Genomic DNA, 24,405 nt, shown 5'->3' with positions numbered 1-24,405 from the left:
TGAAAGCTGATTGGCTTAAAATATATTACGTCAGTCGCCTGAGATGGACCGTTTTGACGGATCCGGGTGAATCAAAATGGCATACCCATGATGGTGGGCGAAGTATGTGGAGTGGATAGATAGATGTGCATATGTTACATGGCTAGCCTCACAAATATCGAGGGATATACCCTGTCTATTATTTCCAGGGGGGGCCATGGCGTAGATGGAGAGTCCTAGAGTATTTAATGCTCATTTTGAGCTACGCAGACCCAATTAGAGCCCGCGCTCTACTAGACAACTCCCGGCAACATCCAACGGCCCACACAGTGTGCCATCTTCCCAATTTCCCTCACATGGCTTGGGTTAACCCGGGGCTATGGTAACATTCACTCGCCCATGTTAAATCGCTGTCAAGAGGAATCGAACCCCGGTCTCCCGCACAGAGTACGAGAGCTATAACCACTAATCTACGGCGCCACAGATTTGTTTTTTTTCGCGTTCTTTTATATACACATTGATTGCTAGCAACCTACCTACGATGGCCTCTATGGCTTACTTCTCTTCCAATTTAAATTCATTTCTCTTTTATTCGGCGATTCGGTTTGACGTAATAACAAGTTATTTGGAGGTGAACGTTTCCGTATTTTAGATGAGAGTGCAAAAGCTAGACACATTTTGGAGTTTAAGAACAATGTTAGGAAGTTTGAGCCAAAAAAATTTTGGAGCAAAATCTAGATAGCTAAGGTCATTTCCAAATAGAATTTTATTGGGTACAGGATCTTTCCCCCCGATCAGGTGAAAGAGGGTGCCGACTAAGCCGCAAACGCCCGCATATATAAGGACGAGTTTGGGCAACTTTTCAAATTAAATTGACGGTTGTCCGCCGAAACCACCCGCACTTTCGCAGATGGAAGAGGATCTCCCGAAACGTCGCCTACTAAACTATCGTGTTCAGGAAATGATAAACTTTCCACAGTAGTGTGACTTAAATTGATAAAATACGCTAAAGCTTACTGATTTAACAGAATTTATTAACATGCATAAGTCTAGTAACATTTACCCCCTGTTTTTGATTTTTTGTGGCTTACAGGTCGGAACAACTACAAAGGTTAATGTCAGCCAGGTAAAATCACATCACAAAAAATTATGATATGTCGGAATCACAATCACAATGGTTGTGTCCATAATCTGAACCTTTCATGTGATGCATTTTTAATGGTTTTGTTGTTCATATGTATATGATATGCTTTGTATATTTTTTAGCGCTCCAATAAAGAATTGTGAAAGAAATATAGAAATAATCTTCCTGAATTTAATTCATAAAAGTTTTTAGAATGGCTGAAAATCCTTATTCTTACCACAGTTTATCTGGTTTAGAGAGAGCAAAAACAGAGAGAAGTCTCCTATGCTTACTGCGTGCATGTCAAGGTTATCGAACTATGGTGGAGCTTCGAAATGAGACAACTGTACTGGGAAAAATACTTAATTGTGATGGCTTTATGAATCTCACTGTTGAGGACGTAGTAGTTAATAAGATTTCTGGTGAACAACAAGAATTTACACACATGCATATATTGGGTAGCAATATTCGATATGTTCACATCCCTGATGAAATTGATATGCAAAGTGCTATTCTTGGAGAATTAACTAAACTTAATAGATCCAGGAGAACAGGGTCACAATTTGGCAGGGGGAGGGGTAATTTCAGAAGTAGAGGTAGGGGGAGATAAAAAGTCAGCAAAAAAGAAACACCATAACCAGTATAGCAGAGGACAGTTGTTTTTCGTTAGAGTTTAGTGAAGATGAGTTTGTTAACACAAAGTGTGCTTTGGCGATGAACAATGGTAAATGGCTCTGTAACATCATTTTTAACAAGTTCATAAATTATGAGAGTTCAAATATTAGAAAACATATAGAACATTTAAAAGAAATAACTAATAACAGGTTATTATAAAGCCCTCTGGAACCATGAAAGATTTATCAAGCTTTTTTGAATATGTCGTAGCTAGTTGTTTTTCTTTGTTTTTATGGTTTAACTATGAACTACTTTCTGCAATTTAAAAAAGTTATTGTGTGTTAATATATTTTAAGTATTTAAAACATTTAGAAAGCAAAAGTAGTAAAATATTTAAACTTCTACGAAACTAAACTCAAAACCTGTTACTATTTGGACATCTTTGTATTAACTTCTGTTGTTCTGTTTTTGTTTATATATAATAAATATATGGCCTAGCCTTCAATGTGCTACAGAAAAGCTTTTAGTATATTTCTTAGCCTAATCCCAAAAGGAATTAAAATGTTCCTAGGGTAATTCCCAGAGTTCAGTTAAACTTTTCGCATATAATTGTTCAATTTTTTATTAGACCATCAGGAATTTTAACCGTCTTTGGAATCCAATCTAAATTGCAAGAAAATTTCCCAAAACATTTTAGCAATGACAGCCTGCGTAATTTTTTTTTTTTTTTTAGGTTGCTACCTATATGTGTCAATCTTTAAAACATGTACATATATACAATATAAAAAATGAGTCATCGTTTAAAGAAGAAAGACTCCCCTACCAGTTTAGCGTTCACACAAGAAAATGTGGTGAAGTTGCTTAATTTGACCAAAGGTATGTCTCTTTTTTCTGTCTGTCATGGAGCAATGTCATAACTGTTCGTTTGAAATGTTTTCGTGAATATATTGTCTTTGTGTACTGTATTTTTAGATTCTACACTTTGCAATGACTTTAGTGTCATTTTAACTTGTGCTACAAATGGAAAAGATCAATTGAGCTATTTAAAAGAGGTATGAATATAATCAAGATGTTCTAAACAGGTAGAGATAATGGACACAGTATGTGAAATAAACACAGGAAAGAACTGTACAACTTCTATCTAAAAACATTATTGGACTTTTACGACAAATATTGCTTACACTTTCCACAACAAATTTATGCAGATTTCTTTATAATATTTTATGATTTATTCAGTCTCTTCTTCATTTTCTTTTAGTTGAGTGGAAAACTAAAGAATGGAGAGTTGCAAGATAAGCAGAACATATTTTTACTTTGTTCAATGTTTGTGCAATGTATGAGTCGCCACCCTATGAGAAGGACTCTTGCTGCGTAAGTTATCAACACAGATATCCTTCTTTTCGGTTACACTCTTTGTTTTATTACCATTAAGAAAATTAAGTAGTGTTTGTTTGTGTGTTAGCAATCAATATAATTAGTTGTCTACACCCTTAAAATATTTTGGTCAACTCTTAAAACTAGCTTGCTCTCTTTTATCATGATTTATCTACATAGGCTTTTTGTTTATTCTCACAAAGTTTTTCTTCAAACTGACAAGTAACAGAGTTGCAGAGCTTTCGAAAGATTATAAAGGGTCTAATATGATTAAACAACTGCCAGTTACAGTTAAAACTTATAATGAAGAATTCTATTTTTTCTTTAGTTTTCACCTTTGTTTTCATGCAAGTATAAGCTTCCCATTTATCATTGTTTAAAATTTTATTTATTTTTGCAGTATTCTTCAAAGTATGTCTCAGGAGGAGTGCTTGAAAAAAGAAGTAAAGAAGTGTATGTCAGGCATTTTAAGTGTGGTATTAGCTTTAGATAAGGTATGCTGCAACAGACTGTTGCTTTTTTGTTGTAATATTTGCTTATATAAAAGAGTCAGGCGTAAAATGTAGAAAAAATAAAATATAGGTAAACAAGCTTTTAATTATAGCGTCTTAAGCGGCAACAGACTTGTTTATTAGAGAGACAAAGGATTAAACTATTTTTAATTCTTTAGTTTATACTTCCTGTTTATTGCATTACCGAATTTACTATGTAATCAATGACAATAAGATATTTTAAATCTTTTTTGCAATTAAACACAAAGAAGTTGTTTGGTTTATGTTTCAAATATTAAATTCGGTCACAACAATTGGAACAAGTGTATATATCTGTCATTTAAATTTAATATTTCCTCTTTAGGACGCCAATCAATCAATAAGAGAAAACACTGAAATAATTGCAGGGCTGATGGAGAACTTTAAAATTGGTATATAGTCTTCTTATAGGTGTGCAGACGTTGAAAAATTTTAAGCAGAAATAACTTTTATATGTCTTGTGTGAATAACATGACCTGTGTTTTTGTGTTAACTACAAGCTTTAGGTCTGGTCCATTATGGTTAAGGTGGCAGTAACCCTTTCAAAATTAAAAAAAAAATCACATAATTAGATACTAGGAGTTATTTTCAGACTATATATCCATATTTTTTCTGTTATACCACTCTTACGATTTTATTGTTGTAATACTATTATCTTTCACCAAAAATATACCGTTTTGATAATTTTTCTTTAAAATGTCTTTAATAATAAATTATTTTGCCGAATGTAGTTCCAGTGCTACTACGTGCCTGTAAAATTATGCAGAAAGAAATACGTAATTATTAAAGAGAAACGTCAATAACAGCAAAGGTTGTGCATGGCATAGAAGTTTACGACAATCTTTATAGCACTACACTGCGCAAGCTTCAATTTTCAGTAACTTTTTCCTTTTTTTTAAAATTTTTAGACTTGTTTAGAAAATCATGCAGTTATGATACGGGGTGCAGAAATATTTTTGCTTTGAATTTTTTTCCTCCGACATCATTTTATGGCACAGAGGATGTTTCCAAAGAATATCTCAAAATATACTAAAGCCTATTGATTGAAAAATACAATTGAACAAAAAAATTCTGCACACTATTTCAACTTGGTTAACCCAAAGTTCATTTTAAAACAGAGACTAGTAAAAAATCATGAGGTTGTAAAGTTTGGAATTTTTTAAAAGCCGATTTTTTTCATTTTTTTTATAAAACATTTTTAATTGAAAGTTTCTGCTGCCAGCAATTTAGATTATAAGTCAAATCATTTCATACATGTCAAGGTCCATATTTTGGAGTTATATTAAAGAAAAACTTTTACAAATAAACACTGTCTAAATAATGCAGCCGTTTGAACAGCTAAAAAAGGGTTGTAGTAACCCTTTTTTTACCTTGTTCTTTTAAAAGTCTCCTATTTTTTTCTGTGTTTAAAAAAATGTTTACCTAATGCTGTGTAAAGATGCATCGTGCAAACAAAAAGCATTTATAAATTGCAAAGACTCGTTTTTCTGTGTGGAAAGGGTGTCTAATGATACAAATTATTGTTTGATATATATTATCGGGGGAAATATAATACTTCCCTTTATAAAATTTTAAATTAAAAAGATCGAGGAAAACAGGAATGTATTAACGTTGGCATAGCCTTATTTTATTGACAGGTAGGTTTCCTCTTTTTTTTTCTCTAATGAAATGCCATGTAAATTTTATAGGTGATGAAATTGTACAAGACAACTATAATTTAGGTATTTTTTTATTGTATTATTTTCCTGTGTTCTAATCATATCTCATGGAAAAATCCACAGGAATTAGCCTGTGGTTACATACAGCTACCCTCTTTGGCTCACAGCCATGTAGTTGCAGTACACCTGAGTATTTTGGGCCAACCCTTAATATGCTTTTCTCTCATTTCGGCCCCTTTATTCCTGTTATGCCTATCGTACATTTTAAAATTTTTATTGCACATAAAGATTGTGAGAAAAACGATGGTGGTGGTATTTTTGAGATTTGATTTTCTTGTTTAAAGAGACAATCATTTTCTCAATATTTTTTCTTTTTTCTTTTTTTGTTATGTTTGTTCTCTATAAGCTTCTACTTGATAGGATTTTATGTTTAAATAAAATCATTCAAAATTTTATTCTGATACGAAAAAAAAGGTGTGTCACTTTTTTACTTAACCCGAACTTAAACTTTTTTTTAGCTTATATTAGGTTTTTTTTCGTTAAAGTTGCAATTAACTCTAAGAATAAGAACACTAAAGTTAGAACATTATAAACTTTATTTTTTGATTTTGACATACTGCCTCTTGTCTCTTGTGCTGGAGCAATGGATGAATTTGGCAACTTGTGGGTAGACATTTGTTTCAAAACCAACACATTTTCAATGTAATTAGCCTTTTTTTAGTTTTGGTGTATCTACAGCATGCTCTACAACAAAGCTTTGAAATGAAAATGTAAGTCTTGTTGTTCGTGTCTTATTTATCAAGTATTAGTGATGTGTTGTGCGTAATGTGATTAGTTTATTGCAAGCCTTTAATAATGTTAGCATATACCTATTCCGTGGGGTTCAGTATATGCGGTTAATAGCAATTGTAGAAATCATTTCTTATTGAATATCACCTCAAAACAAGGTGTTATGATATGGAAAAAAGACATGTACAATTATATATCCAGGTTATAAAAAAAACTGAATGTTTTTATATCCTTTATGTAACAAGTTAAACTAATTGCAACATAATTTCTGACTTCATTTTCCTTATCTTAGGGAACATAAGAATGCTGTTCAACAAACGCAGTGGATGCAGAATATATTGGCAATTTTAAAAACCACTGTTGCAGGTGTGCAAAAGTGTGAAAATTTAACAATAGACTTTGAAGGGAAACACAGTAACTTGTTGTTGTGTTTAAAAGGATTTTTAACGTTGGCAACGAATATAATCCATCATAATTTCATCTTGGATTGCCAGTGTGCAGCTGGTATGTTGTTTCCAGGCATTGCCTTGCTCTTACCTGAAAACCCGTTTAGTCAGTTTGTAATGTTTATTTCACACTGGATTAAATATGGAAATGAAACAAATTTTACCTTTAAACCATGTGCACTAACGAAAATTCTACTTGATGCAGTTAAGTCATGTTTTGATTCACACCCAACACGCATGTTACTATTACTACATTCCCTGCTGGTTAAATTACCTGTTAAGACTCTTCACAACAATCACATTGGTTGCTCGCCGAGCATGTTTGAAGAGATCTTTATAGAAAGATTGATTGATAATATGAAAACAATTCGGGAAAAGAACTGTCTTATTCTTTCCTTCAAAACGATTGCATTTTGGGTAAATATGGCACATAAGGAGATAGAAAAAGAAGATTTCTCTCCTCACCTGATCGACATTTTAACCTCACATGTTATTTCGCATTTATTCACATATATAGATCATAAGGTCGACACAATTCGACATATTGTTAATGCAACTACTAAAGAATGCTTCTTAATTCTTACAAAAACTAATAAAAATGAAATCATTGATACCATTGCGAAAGAATACTTTAGTACTGATCTTAAATCCCGTGGTAATATTTCAATTATATGCCACCTTACTGAATTCGCTCGAGTTGAGAAGATTTTGAATATTTGCCCAACATTGGCTATTGACGTAATTAATTTATTAGCCAATGTTGATCTGGCGCCTCATGCTTGTGATTTGTATAATCTACTTTCAAAAAAACATTTTCATGAAGTTCAACAAAGTTCAAAAAATATTTCATACTGGATTACAATGTGGGTGGACAATATTTATTCTGCTTTGTCTGGTGACAATAAAGAAATTAAAACAAACTTGGTAGGTTACGTCATACCATCTCTTTTAAAAGTGCATCCTGACATTATCATCAACTTGCTTAACGGTTTGCAAGAAGATAAAAAATTGGTTCAAACAAGAATTCTTATTGTTTTCTTGAAGTCTCTACGAGCAATGAAGAACATGGGAAAAGATAACAGCCTACCTTTTGATACTTTATGTGGTACAGGTGAAAACAAATACAGATGGAGAAATCTGATTGATTTGAACCATATGAAGATGTGCTTAACACACATGGATGGTCAGGTAGCAATTTTATTGTTAAATACTTTATTATTTTAGCATTCTTTTAATGTGATTTAATATAAACATGATAGCCACACTTAAATGCACATTTTCGCTTAAGAATTCTTATTGAAAATTAGCATGCCTATTTCCATTTACGGGTTTCTGCCAGGCCCTAAAGACTTTGAGAACGTTGTCATTAGACAAGGTGCCCTCGAAACCTTAAATATATCCATCAAGTCCTGGAAAAAAGCTCAAGTACCTTCGAAATAGGAATATTTCCAAAAACATTCTGTCTAGTTTTAAAACCTTGCAGAAAGATTTTTTATATTAACTTCTTGCAGTTTGGGATACTCAGCATCCATTTTTTTTTTGCTTGTTTTGATTTTGTTAAAAAAATTGCAAAAATTTTAGTAAAAAACGTTGAAAACACAAAGGAAAAAAGTGGCAAAAAAAAACCCTTAAAAACTCTAAAATTCTTACAAAAAACATTCTGTTAATGTGATGTAAATGCAGTTTTAAGTAATCTATGTATCAGTTTTTGTCTAGACCTGTAAAATTTCCTTTACAGCAAAATAGAAAGTAGCTTTTTTCGCAACCTAGCAGTCATGGAGTGCTGTTAGATTATATTGTGTAAATTTTTAAATTTCAATGGTTGCTAAAGTATATTAAGTAAAACTGATAGTAACGTTTGATATTTGCTTTTTAGATTCGACTTGATACCTTATCACTTATATGTAATTCTTCTAAAACAACAGACGCTGTTTGTCACGAAGATGTTGTATTGTTAAAATATTTTCTTAACTACAATATGGCAAGTGAGAGTCCGTCTTTTAGGCAACAAACTGTTACAAATTTAAAGAAAATTTTACTTCGCATTGTAGCACACAGTTTGCAAATGGAAAAAGCAGGCATGCTGACCGGTCATCGTGATCATGTGGGTGTGTATGGTCAATTTTTGTCATGGCTTATTTCATTTTGTTTTGAGAATCTTTATTCTTCTGCACCGTATTGTCAAGTGTCATTGTTACTGGAAGTTTTGTTACTCGTATCAGCAATTTTACACGACTCCAAGGATGCAATATTACTTACATTCATCACAATTAGTGACAGGGACAAAGTTGGCTTTACTGACAAATTAATCAATTGTTTTGATGATACTTATGATCCAAACCGTTTAATGGTTTATCGTATATTTGCCTTCCAACCATTATTTGCTACCATTTTGTCAAACGCAAGAGCGCGTTCCATATATCAAAACACATTAGAAAGAGTTTCCAGTCCACAGCCTGACATTTCGTCTATAGCTGCGTATTATATCAATTTTTTGGCGTTAACTATTTGTAAAGACAATTTGAAGAGTGTTTATGTTGATTCCGATGAAAAACACCTTATGAATGAACATTACTTTAATTCGTCCAACACAGTTTTATTTTTTCTGGACAATTCAATGGCCGTGTTAAAAGATCAACTATCTGTGATGAAAAGCAGTTTGGTTTCATCTTCTCAAAATGCACCTCTCTATGGCATTCTTTACTGTATTAGAATGCTGTTTCAATTGCAAGGAGAAAAGATCAAACAAGGTGCTGAAAGCAACTTTTCGGCCTTTGCACAATTTTTGCAGGATCTTGTGGAAGCTGGTATAGAAATTATTGAGTATGTGTCACCATACGTGTCAAGTGATGCACCAGAAGGTCACCTCTGCGATGCTAGTTTAGCTGAAGTCTTTCAGCAGCTTACTCTTGATGAAGTGGACACAAACAAAATTGAATTCCAAGCTCAAGTAGCTCGAATGTTGCTTGTGTGTTGTTGGCGATCTATGAAAGAAGTTTCTTTGTTGCTTGGAGTAATTGTTTCTAATTTTTCAAGTGTTTGTTCAAAAGAAAACATTCTTTTACCGAAATCTCTCATACTTAAGATGTGGGACATGTTTTGTAATATTCTTTTGCGTTCTAAACACGCTGGAGCATACGAACTAGCCAGCTTAGGATTTATTAAATTATGTTCTGTTTTGTGGTCATCGGATGATGTTCAATTACAAGCGATACCAAGCAACTCAGTGAAGACATTAATTGAAGATTTATTGTCGCGTACTCAATATGACAATGCTCAAGTAACACGCCGAAGCGCAGGCCTGCCATTTTATCTTCAAGCGCTATGTACAACAGAGCCGGCAATCAAAGCTAAGGAATCTCTTACGTTTCTGATGGTGTCTCTAACAGATCTTTGTAAGAGTAGCATGGGTAAACATGACGTTAATAAATTGGTCATATCATTAAACATACTTCGTGCTTTTTACAAAGATACTAAGTTATGTGAAGATATCTTTCCTTACATTAGTGATGGTGTTGTGATAGCTGTGAAGGGCTTTTCGTCCTCCAATTGGGCGATTCGAAATTCCTGTACGATACTGTTTAGTGCATTGATGCAGAGGATCTTTGGTGTTAAGAAATTTAAAATGACTGGACGAGAGTTTTTCTCCAGATTTCCTGCTTTGTTTACTTTCCTTTTGGAACAAGCTAATGTTATGGTGCAGAAGACGACTACAGATGAAGCGATGAACGACTACTTGCATCCTAGTATCTTCCCTGTGTTGTTACTGCTGTCTCATCTGTATCCTGCAACTCTGGAAGGCACGGATTCATTGATGCATTTGGGAAATTTCGTGCCACATGTAAGACGGTAAGAGGTTGTTTCAGCATTGTTTAAAATGTGCACCATTTCTATACGTGATACTTGATCGGCCATAAATCGACTATTTTACTTCAACGCTTCTTGGTTATTCTTTTAAACGGGAAATAGTAAACTAAACATCCAATGCTGTTGTGTGGATCAGTTGTTTACATTCTGGAGTTATTGATAAACTTGACTTATTGTTTTTCTACCTATTTTTCCTTTCAAATGTTGAAAGAAGTAATAACAGTTCACAGGGGGTGAAATATGGTAGAAAAAAGGGCTGTATTGTTTTTTCAAAAGACTGTATTGCTTCACTAGGTGCGCATCAAGTTCTGTTTACAAAACGAGGACCATGGCAGCTAAAGCTTTCACGCCTTTAATTTCCGTGCAAAAATCAACTTCCTGCATGCAACAGCTGGTTTGCGAAATTCAAGAATTGAAAAACGATGACAAAACTGTAACAGATCAGAACACTTTGCACGGGTTATGCTTGCAGTTATGTTCTTTGTTAGAGAGAGACTTGGTGACAGCAACTTGTGAAGACCTTGAAACAATAGTTAGCACATGTTCGCAGCTTTCATGGATTTGTCAGTTTGCTGGTGTTTGTTTCGTTACGAAAGCTGTCTACCTTGATATCGTGTTGTTATTGTATCATACAGATAAATTTGAAGGTAAAAAGATTTTCATTCATATTAAGTTATGTACTTGTAACCCCATAAAGCTCTGTTCACTGGAATTAAAAAAATTGAACGAATTTCATTGAATTGTTATTTGACATCTGTGTGTATCATATTACCGAACTAAGCGCTGCTAACACATTCCTTTTCTCCAAGTTTGCTCTGATTCACCATGTAAATATTTCTTTAAATATTTCCCAACTCAGCACCAACACTGGTGCTGAGTTGAGGAATAAAGTATCCGTAGCTATACTTTATCATTTTCATACATCATTTTTTACTCCAGGCTACAAAAGTGTGCTGGTGAATGTAACACTATACCTAATGGAGACGGTTACTGCACCTGCATCTGAGAAAATCGGATATGCGTTGTTTTTAAGAAATGCCATATCTTTTGTGTGTACAATCTTGAAGACAAAAGGTTGTGTAGAAGAATTACAGTGGAATCATTTAAAGGGTAGCGGAGAGAAATCCACACAAAGTCTATTGCATACCTGTGCAGTACTAGTAAAGTCGCACCATGTAGAAGTTCGATCAACTGTGCTGCAGTTGATTTGTGACTGCCCAACACTTTTCCACTATGTGCCATCAGATTTTTTGACAGCTTATATGGAAATCACATTTCAACACGATGTAGGGGACCGGTCTTATCCAAAGGTAGACAACTTTTAACCAATTAACCATGTTGTTTCTTGATATTAACCTAAACTTTGACAGAGCAGCCATTTTTACTTGACTCTGCAGCACTTATTGCGCTAACTCTTAAGCGTAGTGGGTAGAGCGTGGAACGCCAGACCTCTTTTTATTTTCTTGCTGGTAACTTTAGATGATTGAAGCACTGGCCAGTCTTCTTGCCATAGAAAAAGATGCAGACTTTGATTTATGTGTTCAGGTATCGTGTTTATATTTACTGTGATTTACGTTACACGTAACATTGATAAAATAAATGGTAATTTCTTACAAACGCAGTAAGAGTGTGTTTTAACGACAAGGACGGGTTTTACGACAAAAATATATATTTTTAATGCTAAGGGCGAACAAATGGAAAAAAATCTAACTTAAAATATTTGAATTTTTGTTTCATTTTAGCTTTGGAATAAGTGGTATAATCACGCTTGTGTATATGGAAGGTAACAATATTTAAATTTTGTCTTTAATGTTTTTATCCAACCAGGTCTTGTCACTGACAAGGATGGCAACACAGTTTTTAAGCGTCCTTTGTTGCCGGTCCTGAATGATTAAAACTGGCCGTACTACAAGATTTAACCAATCCAGAGACTTTTCTATAGTTGATTTGCGAAAGAACTACTCTAATCCCAAATGTCAGCGCGACAAACTTTTGGTCAAAACGTGTTTTTTGTTGTTGTTTTTTTAAAAAAGTTTTAAGTTATTGCTATAGATACAGTAAAACCTTAAACTTTCTCATGATAATTTAGTGAACTACTGAGTAGGATGATGCTAAATAAAAATGTCTCTTGTAATGAAAACAATTTATATTCTAACATACAGATGTCGTAAAAAAATGTTTAGCATAGAAGAAAACAAATAAATAAAATAGTGTTCGCCTTTGGGGATCAACTGACTTCACTGGTTCCATTGTGTCTACTTTAGGCAGGTTCCACTGTGTCTACTTTAGGGAGGTTTCACTGTGTTTAATTCGCAAAGGACACGCAAAAAAGAAATTTAATCAATGAGTTTAGAAAATTAGGCTAGACAAAAGGATGTGTACACGTTGTCGTATGAAGTGTGTCAGCCATTTTGAATCTGTTGCATTTGTTTTCTAGAATTAGCGATACACACCGGGTAGCAGTGGTAAAGTTTTTAGCGGTGTTCTTGAAACTATGTAGATCATTGTCGCAGGAGGTGAGATGGTTTCTAGAAACTACATTTCGTAGACTTTCGAACAGTATCAGTCCGTTTGAGTTACAATGATTGCGTCACATATTCGTACCAACATGTAATTAGCGATATTTTTCCGATATTACTAGGTTGCATTGCTTATAAAAGTGAAACAATTGACTGTGGGACCTAATTCAACTGATTTTCGACTTTAACCTTATAAATGTGATAAATGAGACATTTGGACTCCAAGAATTAACATTCTTCTTACTTTGGCATGAATGCTGGAACTTCGCAGTTACACTGGACGCTCTGTTAGCTCTTTATTTAAATATTTAGTTCGATAAGTCATTTTTTACAGTGGGACCAATCCAAGCGTTTAGCGCGCACTGAAGAAATAGAGACAGTTTCTAAAACTAGTTTTCATTGAATTTTTAACGGTGTCACTCTGTTTGAGTTACAACGTTTGCGTCACATATTTGTACCAACATGCATTTAGCGATATTTTTCAGATATTACTAGGTTGCATCCCTTCTAAAAGTGAAACGATTTACCGTGGAAACTAATTGAACTGATTTTGAAGTTTGACATTGTAAATGTGAATCATTTCACATTAGTGTCTGCATTATTTATCGAATTTAAAAATTATGTTTAAATCGTTGATTGGTATCATCAGTTTTTTAACTGCCGGGTCTTCGTAGGGCGTGTTTGACATTTTCCAGGAATTTCAGTGGAAGAGTGGACATTATTATTTTTGTTAGATGACTGAAAATTTTTCTGAACTGATGATTTAATTTCTTGTTTTAGATCGACAGCCTGACTACTGTTTTTAACCAGATGTGGTGCTTTATTGAAGAAAGTTCTCATCCGAAACAATGTAACGAGTCTCGGCATGAAGTTGCTAAAATGCTCTATTTGAAGCCAGTGGACAGTAAGTTGGACATGTAGTAAACAAAGTTAAAATCATTATACCGTAGTGCAGTCATGTTGCTGGTGCATGAAAAATCGCCGTTGATCCAGCGGTTTGAGTATATTTTTACAGAACGCATATAATTTGTATGAGCTAACATATTTTCACTGTTTAGGCCTCGCACAACTTTGTGTGTAGAAATACCTCTCATAATTGTTGTGTAGTTGCTAACTAAACGTGTGGAAAGAAAACTTGTTGTCGTTTAACGAATGAAAGTTTTAATTTTAGATGTATACAACTACTTCATATGTTGCATCAACTTGTTGAAGGATAGCGACGCGGAAATTCGAGAGGCTGCAGCTTGCAATGTTTATCGTATCGTTCGTCGCTCTTCGGGTAAATTTTACTTTATATGCGCATGCGTTTTAGTTACAGGGTTGTTATGAGTAAAGAAAATTAGAAAAATCATGTTTGGTCAAACATGATTTTTCTTTTTTAAAAACCAGCAAATTTATTTTAAATTTTTGTGAATAAACTTTCGCGAAAGTTTCTCTCGCGAAAGTTTATCCGAATAAAGTATTTGTAGGAGTAAAGTTTACATAAATTACCAGATTCAACTTCTCAACTTTCCAGATTTTAGGAAAAGTTAAAAATCATAAGGTTTCAGCCCAACAAATGTTTTGAAAGGTTAAGCATTCACATATATTTTGTCCGTGCAAGTCTGCCATCTTTCTTACACGTTCCTTAGATTTGTCAGAGAGAATTTGTTTTGGTTTTTTCTGGTTTCCATGGTTCTCAAGAAACATCTTTCAAGTATGCTTCAAGAAATGTAAGCTAAAAATAACCCCACCCTTATTTTCAACGTTTTTGTGTTCTTTCAGATGATGACTTCTACAGACCGCAGCCATCGGTAGTTATTGAACTTCTTTTCAACACGGTTATCTCTAAACAAATAAGTGAAGATGTGAACCGGTGCACGGCATTTTTGATACGTACCATGTTACAAATCGAGAGTACTGGTATTAAAGATGCTGTGCGAGGTAATTGTGAAGTGGTAAATAGTGCCTTGAGTAATCGAAATGAGTTGCTGAAGAAATTTGTTGTTTTCGAGGAAGGTAAAGATAATCCTTACTACGATGAGGTTGAAATTTGTCGTCTGGCGTTTCAAGTATTAACACAGAATAGATTGAAATTAAACAATGAAGACAGTACCATAGCCAGCCTGCTTTCTTATTGTCAAAGCTACGTTGACACTAATAAGTATTCTTTTAGATCTAATTACATTAGAAAGTTTTTAGAACATGTATGTATCTAAAATTATATTTTACACTACTTTTAAAAAAATAGTTTTACTAATGACCTTAGAACGTCCCTGATGCTGTTGAAATTTTTAAATCCTGACCTCGTCGGTTCCCAATTTTCCCCAGTCATGATTTTCATAACTGCAAAACTTCGTTAATTATAAAACAGTGTTATTTGTGTATTACTTTTCGCGCAGTGGCAATGAAAAATGAAAATACAGTAACCTCCCCGACCGTTTTTGTCTTTCCAGCCCCAATACATGATGCAGTGTCAGTGTTTGGAAACCTAATAAGTCAGTTAGGTGCCTACATTATCTTCCTAATTCTTTGTCTAAAAACTAATAAGTGTATGTATATTTTGTCAAAAATACTAATTTTACTACTTTTTCTTATTAGTAATGTTAAATGATCTCTCCCAAAATTCGACAAAATTTTAGACAGTCGCTAAACAATTTGGCTTGTGCGAAAAAGTGTTCATAGTTAAGTGGTATGGATTGGGAAAGTATTTTAAAAATAAACAAATTTCTTCATATACCCAAGGTAGCCAGTGACTAAACGATTTTTTGGGCGTTTTCCCTAAGTAGTCAATGTTTAGAGCAAAGAGCAAAAAAAATTCTAAACAAACGAACAATTTTTTTTTGTTTTTCGTTGGGAAATTCGAGCCTATAATTTGCGCGAAAAACGTTTATTTTGCTTTTATGACGCTTTTTTTTTTCTTACGCACAAAATAGATTTTTTTTGTTTGTTTTTTTCGAGCGAAAGTTAGCACGAACAAGCTAATTTTCTCCCAGTCTCCAATCTGCTGATTTCAAACACATTTTCTTGCCATATTATGAATGCATATACAAACACTAATTTGAAATGTAGTCAGACCTTCTTTATCCTCTTAAACACTATCTCCAATATATTGAACAAATATTTTAAAATTTGAAGCCTGATATCTTAAAGCTGCCCTGAAGATCAAATTCAACATTCAAATTTAACTTTTTAACATTTTTTATCTATTTCAAAAAATTTCCTTTATCCTCGTCCCCAATGTCTACTTTCGAGGTTTATCTTAAACAGCTCTCGGAAAAAAGAAAACTGAAAAATTATTAAAAGTCACGATTTACAAGTTCGTTTTCGGGAGAACTTTGCTACTTATTTGCGACTTGCAGGAAAATTCGCCACAATAAAAGTTCTTAAAAATTAATTTTAAATCGCGGAATTCTCTTCTTAAAATCGCACATTAAATCCCAAAGCTACATCTGTCAATTTCGCTGAATGAATTCGAGACTGTTTTATTTTTTATTTATACTGCTTCTGTCCTAAAAGAAACAACATTACGTTTTACCGCGCACACATCAACTAACTCTAAACCTTACATTAATTTGATTAACGTTAACTAACTTACGTCAATACATCATTACTAATAAATCAATCAATTACATGATGTAACCATTTTGCTCCGTTATTGGCGCCAAAATTAATTAGTTTTTATGATCTGTTAAAATTTATGTCGCGCCGTATCGTACTCGTATCTAGGGTGTCAAGAAGTTTTCCCCTCGCTATGTTTTTTTTTCTTACCACGGGCAACCTGGCTATACTTTTGAAAGCGATGACAAAAAGACGTGTTATCTTTAGTCCTCTGAAGACTCAAGTATTTTGATTTTTAGAAATTTGAATTCCCTCCTTTTCATTTAACTTAGAACTTAGCCATATTGGTTTAGGCTTGACTTTCATTGTTTTTGGCTAATTCGTTTCATATCCTGTCCTTTTTTTAACCAAATTTTCCTTTTCTCAATATACACTTACAACTCTTAATGTGTATCAATTAGCCATTCTTGTTTAATTATTTTTAATTTTTCTCTCACCAATATGCGAGGGTGCTTGTATAACTGAGAAATTTAAAAATTTAGTTTTAAATTTGCCAAGTTTAATTGTGTGTTTTACAGCTTCGAACTACAACTTGGAAGTTTTCCTCTCTAAGAAATACACATTTTGAGCTCGACCTGAATGTTTCTTATACCCGGTTTTCTGAAAATGTATAGAGCCCTAACCTCTGTTTGGTACCCTAAAAGTGTTTCTCGGAAGGAACCCTATCAAATTTCTGAATACTTTGTGAATAAGCAGTGAAAAGTAACTATATTATCAGCCTATAAACATATAAATAATATAAACACGTGTATTGATGACAATCTTGACAACACCTACTGATACATTACCTCCAGATGATAAACCTTGCCAGATAAGAAGATATACATATCAATATAAGTAATTGGGATTGACATTTTTGCGGAAACCTTTGTAAAAAACGATATTTGTCACCTTTTCGTGAAGAAAATCATTTTCTGAAAACATAAATCAATTTGTAGCGTCTACTGCTTTCGGCAAAACGAACTCTAAAAAAAGGAGGAGAATTTATTAATGGAAAAAAGGTTTTTTTAATTAATTTTCACCCGGGTCTACATGGTTAAACCTTTATAAGTAACCGAGTTGCTGAAGGATCACTTCCATTTGACTGCGGTTTAAAGGCTCCATCCCATTTGACTGCAGTTTCGGTTATAGTGCAAAAGGCAAACGATAAAATCTCTAAATTTCTCCAAAGAGCGCATACACTAGCAAAAAAACTTCGTCAGCCTTTTGAAGTTTACCTGATACTGAAAACGATATAAAGGTTTCAGGATTTTTATAGAGGTAGTGGCCAGGGAATCTTTTTTACTGTCTATGCTTCTGATGTTTTTATTGACATTGCACCCACTAGGATGCAATGTCAATAAACAGATTTGTTTTTTATATGGCTCAAATATTTTTTGTTTATAATTTTAAGTTTGAGAAAATGGTTACCTAGCGACGACGTCTACGCTATTTCATTAACATGCAACCAAGACCCTTCTGCACTAAATTAGTATTAATAAATTTCTATTTCGAGTATTTTTTTATCAGATGCTTGTATATAGATGGATAAATAAAAATTACATTATATTGTGCCTTAATTATAATCAGTTCACTATCTGCTAGCAAGTGTTGACACAGATCTCAAGTCATTCTTCATAATTTGAGCTCCTGAATCTCGCTAAAACTTCCAAGATGTAGCTCTCTTTAACCACGATTTATGCCCAATAAGCAGCTCTACAACATTATAAGCATACCTTAGCCCGGCACAACGCTCAGAATTTGTTTTATAGCTACAGTCAAACATAGCCAGGCATATTGGTTTTATAATCTGTGCCGAGCATGATGTGACTCGACAAAATATTTTGTGAGTTCATCTTACATAACTGGCATTAAAGGAATAATAAAGAATATAAGGAAAAGACAGCAACAAAATTGTTACCTAGCATCGACCATTTTAAAATCTTTGGAAATTACAACATATCTCCTAAAGACGACTCGAAAAAATTTTTGCTTGGCTTGGCTTATGGCACATCATGCCCAGCATGATGTGCAATACACCACAATGGTAAACCAGACAGCACTTCAAAAAACCACCTTTAATCTTATGGGTGATAAAATTTATATTTTTAGCAACAATATGACTTAATTGGTGACAAACAGAAAAGAGCATTATGATGAAGACAAAATATGATCAACGGTAGATCATCTAATTGAGTGCACAAATTGTTTCAATCTGTTTTTAAGCTTGTTAGTAATTAATACATTAATCTAATAATAAAATAAGTTTTAATGAGTTTGTTGGCTAATAAAAGGTAATGATTCCAAGTTGCTAACTAATATATGAAAGTGTTGATGGGAGTTACACAAGAACGAAGACAGCTGTGAAAAATCCGATATGCGTACTAATAGGTGAGATTATTTACAGTCTCGATAAGTGTTGACACAGATCTCAAGTCATTCTTCATAATTTGAGCTCCTGAATCTCGCTAAAACTTCCAAGATGTAGCTCTCTTTAACCACGATTTATGCCCAATAAGCAGCTCTACAACATTATAAGCATACCTTAGCCCGGCACAACGCTCAGAATTTGTTTTATAGCTACAGTCAAACATAGCCAGGCATATTGGTTTTATAATCTGTGCCGAGCATGATGTGACTCGACAAAATATTTTGTGAGTTCATCTTACATAACTGGCATTAAAGGAATAATAAAGAATATAAGGAAAAGACAGCAACAAAATTGTTACCTAGCATCGACCATTTTAAAATCTTTGGAAATTACAACATATCTCCTAAAGACGACTCGAAAAAATTTTTGCTTGGCTTGTTGTTTTTAAATGAATGTCTTATATATTCAGCTAATTAAATTAACGTATGTTCCAGATAATCAATGTGAATACGTTGCAAACTTTAATTATTGTTGCTAAGAGAAAATATTAATAACCAACAGCTTATCACATGATACAAAAGTCGTATTTCATGTGTGACACGAGCAAACGGCGATTTCCTTCTATAAAATTATAATTGCGCTAGTCAAAATGTTAATGAGATGGTGACGTTGCCCAAGACACTAATTGGTAAGGTTTTGTTATTTATGTAAAAGTCTTCACAACATGTATATGTTTACGACTCGAAAAACAACATGGCTTGTACTTGTGGTGAAATTAATATAATGCATAACAACATTTTGCAACTGTTAGTCGACAGCCTGTGAAAATCCACCGCAATTCACCATTCGGCAAAATTCATTGGCAATCGACCGTCGTTTCTCGCAGCTACCATCTTCGCCTCACATACGAAAATTTTATTAACATAATATGGACTAGTCGGTGGCCCTTGGATAAATCCGTGGGTTCGTAAATATCTCCGCATTATTATTTTGTGCTAGGTTTGACAGATACAATATGGCTATTATTATGGGGACTATTGGTTGGCCCGTAAAAAATTTTACGGGTTCGCCAGTCCTCAGATTTTCGACATTTTAGGATGGCTATTGCGTGCATTTTTAGACCGACATCACTTCCTGTGACAAACAGAATACGGGTGTTATTATGAGAACAGATAAGAAAGAGATACATTGGACTACTTTAACTCAGAACTCAAGCAAATATTATGGTCCCGTTACGAAGTTTCTCCCCATGTTCTTTTTTTAAGTTAACCTTATCCTATTTCGAACAAAAATCCCTGCTCCTTGCGAACTCAAGGGAGATGAAGTCCATTGTAGTATATCTTGGGTCTGTTTGATTGTGAACAAAGCTGGGCTTTAGCCTCTTTCCTCAGTAGCAAGTTAAAATACAACAAATAAAAAGGTTTTAAATATTGTAAGTGTAGTTTTAACTAATTATTAGAGTTATGTTTGCACACGCTTTCATAAATCGTTTAAAATTTAAAGTTTTCGCGTTTATATCCTTATTTGGCATAAATTCTCGTGGGAACTTTTTTTTTGGGACTCGAAATTATTTTTTACGGATTTTCGAAAATTTTGCGGAATACTGTGTATATTTTCTGAAAATCCATCTGAATAAAATAGATGTTTCTTCTGTACTAATTAATCTAATATCTAAATTATCCAACCAGAGTGTATTAATGCACCTTTAAAAATTAAGAAAGGCATCCACTATCGAAAGACTCCTAAATTCACGCCTTCTGGAGAAGAAACTATCTTCGACTATTTTTACGGTCTCTGAAACGGTGGGAAATGGTTACCAATGAATATCGCGTACATGTTTCTGATAAAAATTATCACGTGCATGTAATTACGCACAATATAGAAAGTTAATATATATAGATAGAAATATTGTTAACATCGTACTTTGATAAGCTTAAATTTTCTGTATATTGGCAGACCAAGAGAGCCAAAAAAATAATCTCATCTGCCGTAATTCTTTCACTCTCGATTCAAGGCTCTTCTCACCAATTAGCCACAGTATTATCAGAATAAAAATTGCTCTAAAGGAAGGTCTGGGATCGAGATTGCAACGAGTATAATCATAAATACAATAGCAGAAATGTGCCCAGCATGATGTGCAATACACCACAATGGTAAACCAGACAGCACTTCAAAAAACCACCTTTAATCTTATGGGTGATAAAATTTATATTTTTAGCAACAATATGACTTAATTGGTGACAAACAGAAAAGAGCATTATGATGAAGACAAAATATGATCAACGGTAGATCATCTAATTGAGTGCACAAATTGTTTCAATCTGTTTTTAAGCTTGTTAGTAATTAATACATTAATCTAATAATAAAATAAGTTTTAATGAGTTTGTTGGCTAATAAAAGGTAATGATTCCAAGTTGCTAACTAATATATGAAAGTGTTGATGGGAGTTACACAAGAACGAAGACAGCTGTGAAAAATCCGATATGCGTACTAATAGGTGAGATTATTTACAGTCTCGATAACCCAGACTTAGATAGAAGACTTTCTGAAATATCTCTTGGGTTGAAGTTATCTATTTTTTTATTATTTTGTACTTATTTAAACACGTTTTGTTAAAGTTCCTTCAACTCCACAACACATCGTGTTTCTATTTCTGCAATAAAAATTCAGTTTCATTTGTTTTGTTTTTTCTATGAGAAAAATGCGATTGTTAAGCTCTTCCCTCATATCGTTTTGCCATAAGGAGTTGTTGTCGTTCCGTATATTCGTTCGAGAAGGTGTGATGGTAAAGATGGAATATGAATGGAAACTGTTAGCTCGATCTTTAGCTTCATCTTATTTACATTGGAGTTCTTTTTATTAAATACAAGGGGAAATCGCGAAAATTTATATCTGACAAATTACGGTTCTCTGGGGATAGGGAGCAGCGAGTCGCTTTGGAAATAACATCCTGCACAATTTCCCGCGCTCGATATTTCTTTTTTGAAAACATAAAATGCGGTTGTTGTGATCGAAGACGTACCAAATCTAATCACTTCTTCAGGCACTTTGGTGTTGTTGCAACTGGAGCCCTATAATTATGTCCATGGAAAATCGGGCCAATTTAAATAGTACTTTGCAGTTATTGTCTTTGAGAAAAGAAAAGACCATAAGCTAAAAAAATAAATTTACGTTTCTGGATTATTTTAAAGTCAGACTTAGTTGTTCCTAGTTTTTAAGACAATGATTTCAAACGGAAACTGTTCTTATTTTGGGGTAAAATATGAAGCTCGTGTTCTTATAAACTTGTTCTTATAAAAAATGTGCATTTTATTATCTCTATATTAATAATACGTGTAATCTGTCTATTTGCACACCAGAAACTGCGGAAACACGAAATGCGATATATAAAGGATGGGAAAACCCGTGGATTAACCCAGAGGATACGTCTCTGCGCGAACTCGTTGATTTATCTCCGCGCAATATGAGTTTGTACAAAAACCCTCCAAAGTATTTCTGATCTTATCCATAGTGGTAACGTTTGTCTTGATTAAACATCTTTCTTCTACACCAAGGAGCAGTCACAACAAACAAAAGATCCTTGTTGCAGCCTATATATAGTTACTAATTGAGATACGAACAATAAACGTGTTATAAAAAAGTAGAAACAAAAACGCCTTGTGTGGAATTTGGAACAAAAACGCGTTTTTGAAAATTTGAAACAAAAACAAGTAATCGAAGAAAATGTGCGTTGTTTTCTATATTAAGCGTTAATTTGAATTAAATGACTGTCTAAAAAACCCTAAAAATCAATTTCACTGAATTGTCGAGACACTACGTACGAGACACAATTGTATTTATATGGAATTTAAATATTTCGCATATTTACATGCGCAAATGTATCCTTGATAGACCCATCAATACTCAATTATTTTGTTACGAGGGAATTAAAATATTGTAATGCATTTCTTCGTGATTAATACACGAAATAAAACAAGGGACAAAACTGGATTTGTTAACACCAGCAAACAAAAATCTCGATTTTTTTAAATCCAGATATTTGGTGTTTGTAAAAGAAATATGAATATCCTAGCCTTGATTCTTCCAGTATTTAGCATATTTCATTTTTATATGATGTCTTTTGTCTATTCTAGCACCACAATCACAACTTTAATAATATACTTGGTTTTGCTCGAGACGCTACTCTCGCATTCACATCCCATCAAAGCCACATTTCACGACAGCAAAATGAGTCATCTCGCAACGAAAATATCAGCTGATGGCTTTGTATCAAAGCAAAACAGAGAAGAATTAGCAAAACTTATGAACATAAGAGGAATAACTTGCCACGGAATACATTTTCACCAGACTATACGCCACAAAAATTGCAAGCCTGTGATTATCTCAAATAAAATGTGTTTTGGTTCTTGTTTATCGAAAGCAAAGCCTTTACTATTTGTTGGGAAAATAATCCAATCCAAATCCCCTGTGCCAACATGTAGACCAAAACATGTCATTTTAAAAAAAGTTATGCTGAACTGCCATGACAATACGCAACACTCTAAAGAAGTCAATGTCACTCGTGCATGCAGTTGCAGTTGAGGGACACTTGTCAAGACACGATGATGCTCGATAAACACGTTAATTACACGCTAAATCGCTTACAGGGCCGTGCCCAGGAGAAATTATTTAATACTATTTTTATAATTATTTAATTTAGCTACCTCCTTATACGATCATAAGGAGGCAGCTAGAACATTTTTTGCATCTACACAAGTCTCGGAAAAATATCTTAATGATCTATAAACCCTTTTATTATCCATGTTAAACCATTCAGTGTCTTTATTAATTGTTTATGTTGATTATTTTTTATGTATAACAACAGTCTTGTTGATGATATGAGTTTAAAAAGAAACACCTCTGAATCACCAAAGATTATACCATTTGCTGTCTATCTTTCTCTCTGTAAGACTGCAATATAATTTTGTAATTTACACATGGCGAGAATACCATTTTTTCATTTATTGTGGTGCACATTTGCAATTAATCGTATTAAAATTCGCAGAATTTGCAAGCCTCTTTCGCGGGCAAAATCTTTCAGTCATTTTTTAAGACGCGAAAGTTCTTTTATTACAAAAAAGTCATAACACGGGGAAATCTCAACTTTAGTGAGTTTTTTCTTCGTTAATTATCAACCACAACATCATTTAGTGTTTTCACTCTTCTTTAGGCTACGAACATTTTTCGGATATCCGGATATAAGTCTTTGGAGCAGTAATGGATGCAGACTTTTGGTTATACTAAATAGCTCATATAAGATTTAACGAATAAATTTAATTCTTAGGCTTTAATCTTATGCGAATTTTTTTTTAAACAAAAACAAATCATATTTTGAATTCAAAGTAAATAACAGTGTACACAAGCAACAGATTATGAGATTTCCAGAAGACATTATCAAACATAAATTTTCTACTAATTTTAGGAGCAAAAACGACGTACAAATTGGGCCGGGTGCGTACTAAAACTTAAGAGATTTTGAAGAGTATATGGAAATTGTTTTAGATAAAGCCAAATAA

The 24,405-nt window shown here is 33.5% G+C and overlaps 3 protein-coding genes across 5 annotated transcripts; all 3 read left to right on the top strand.

Moving 5' to 3' along the window:
- The first annotated feature begins 103 nt into the window (after positions 1-103).
- On the top strand, positions 104-1,986 carry LOC130657986 (U7 snRNA-associated Sm-like protein LSm10). Its single transcript, XM_057460997.1, has one exon. The coding sequence runs from the start codon at positions 1,317-1,319 to the stop codon at positions 1,710-1,712; it is 396 nt and encodes a 131-aa protein (XP_057316980.1). The 5' UTR covers positions 104-1,316; the 3' UTR covers positions 1,713-1,986.
- Positions 1,987-2,137: 151 nt separating this feature from the next.
- On the top strand, positions 2,138-15,159 carry LOC130657983 (thyroid adenoma-associated protein homolog). 3 transcript variants are annotated; one of them, XM_057460995.1, is made up of 18 exons: positions 2,138-2,593; positions 2,690-2,769; positions 2,976-3,088; positions 3,492-3,585; positions 3,947-4,013; positions 5,310-5,342; positions 6,001-6,049; positions 6,361-7,438; positions 7,559-7,702; positions 8,391-10,363; positions 10,676-11,028; positions 11,321-11,691; positions 11,861-11,926; positions 12,124-12,164; positions 12,819-12,897; positions 13,681-13,804; positions 14,072-14,179; positions 14,665-15,159. In XM_057460995.1, the coding sequence occupies exons 1-18, from the start codon at positions 2,506-2,508 to the stop codon at positions 15,096-15,098; spliced, it is 5,295 nt and encodes a 1,764-aa protein (XP_057316978.1). In that variant the 5' UTR covers positions 2,138-2,505; the 3' UTR covers positions 15,099-15,159. The 3 variants fall into 3 exon arrangements, 2 of the variants coding, with proteins under 2 accessions (XP_057316978.1, XP_057316977.1); XM_057460994.1 differs by having other exon boundaries at positions 6,361-7,702; XR_008985252.1 differs by lacking the exons at positions 12,819-12,897; positions 14,665-15,159 and having other exon boundaries at positions 6,361-7,702.
- Positions 15,160-21,069: 5,910 nt separating this feature from the next.
- On the top strand, positions 21,070-23,753 carry LOC130657373 (cerberus-like). The gene is made up of 2 exons (XM_057460356.1): positions 21,070-21,347; positions 22,984-23,753. Exons 1-2 carry the CDS (start codon positions 21,334-21,336, stop codon positions 23,429-23,431), a joined length of 462 nt encoding a protein of 153 aa, XP_057316339.1. The 5' UTR covers positions 21,070-21,333; the 3' UTR covers positions 23,432-23,753.
- Positions 23,754-24,405: the final 652 nt, after the last annotated feature.

The sequence above is a fragment of the Hydractinia symbiolongicarpus genome, chromosome 9, assembly GCF_029227915.1.
Source record: "Hydractinia symbiolongicarpus strain clone_291-10 chromosome 9, HSymV2.1, whole genome shotgun sequence".
Lineage (NCBI taxonomy): Eukaryota > Metazoa > Cnidaria > Hydrozoa > Anthoathecata > Hydractiniidae > Hydractinia > Hydractinia symbiolongicarpus.
This window is presented reverse-complemented; position numbering and strand designations above follow the sequence as displayed.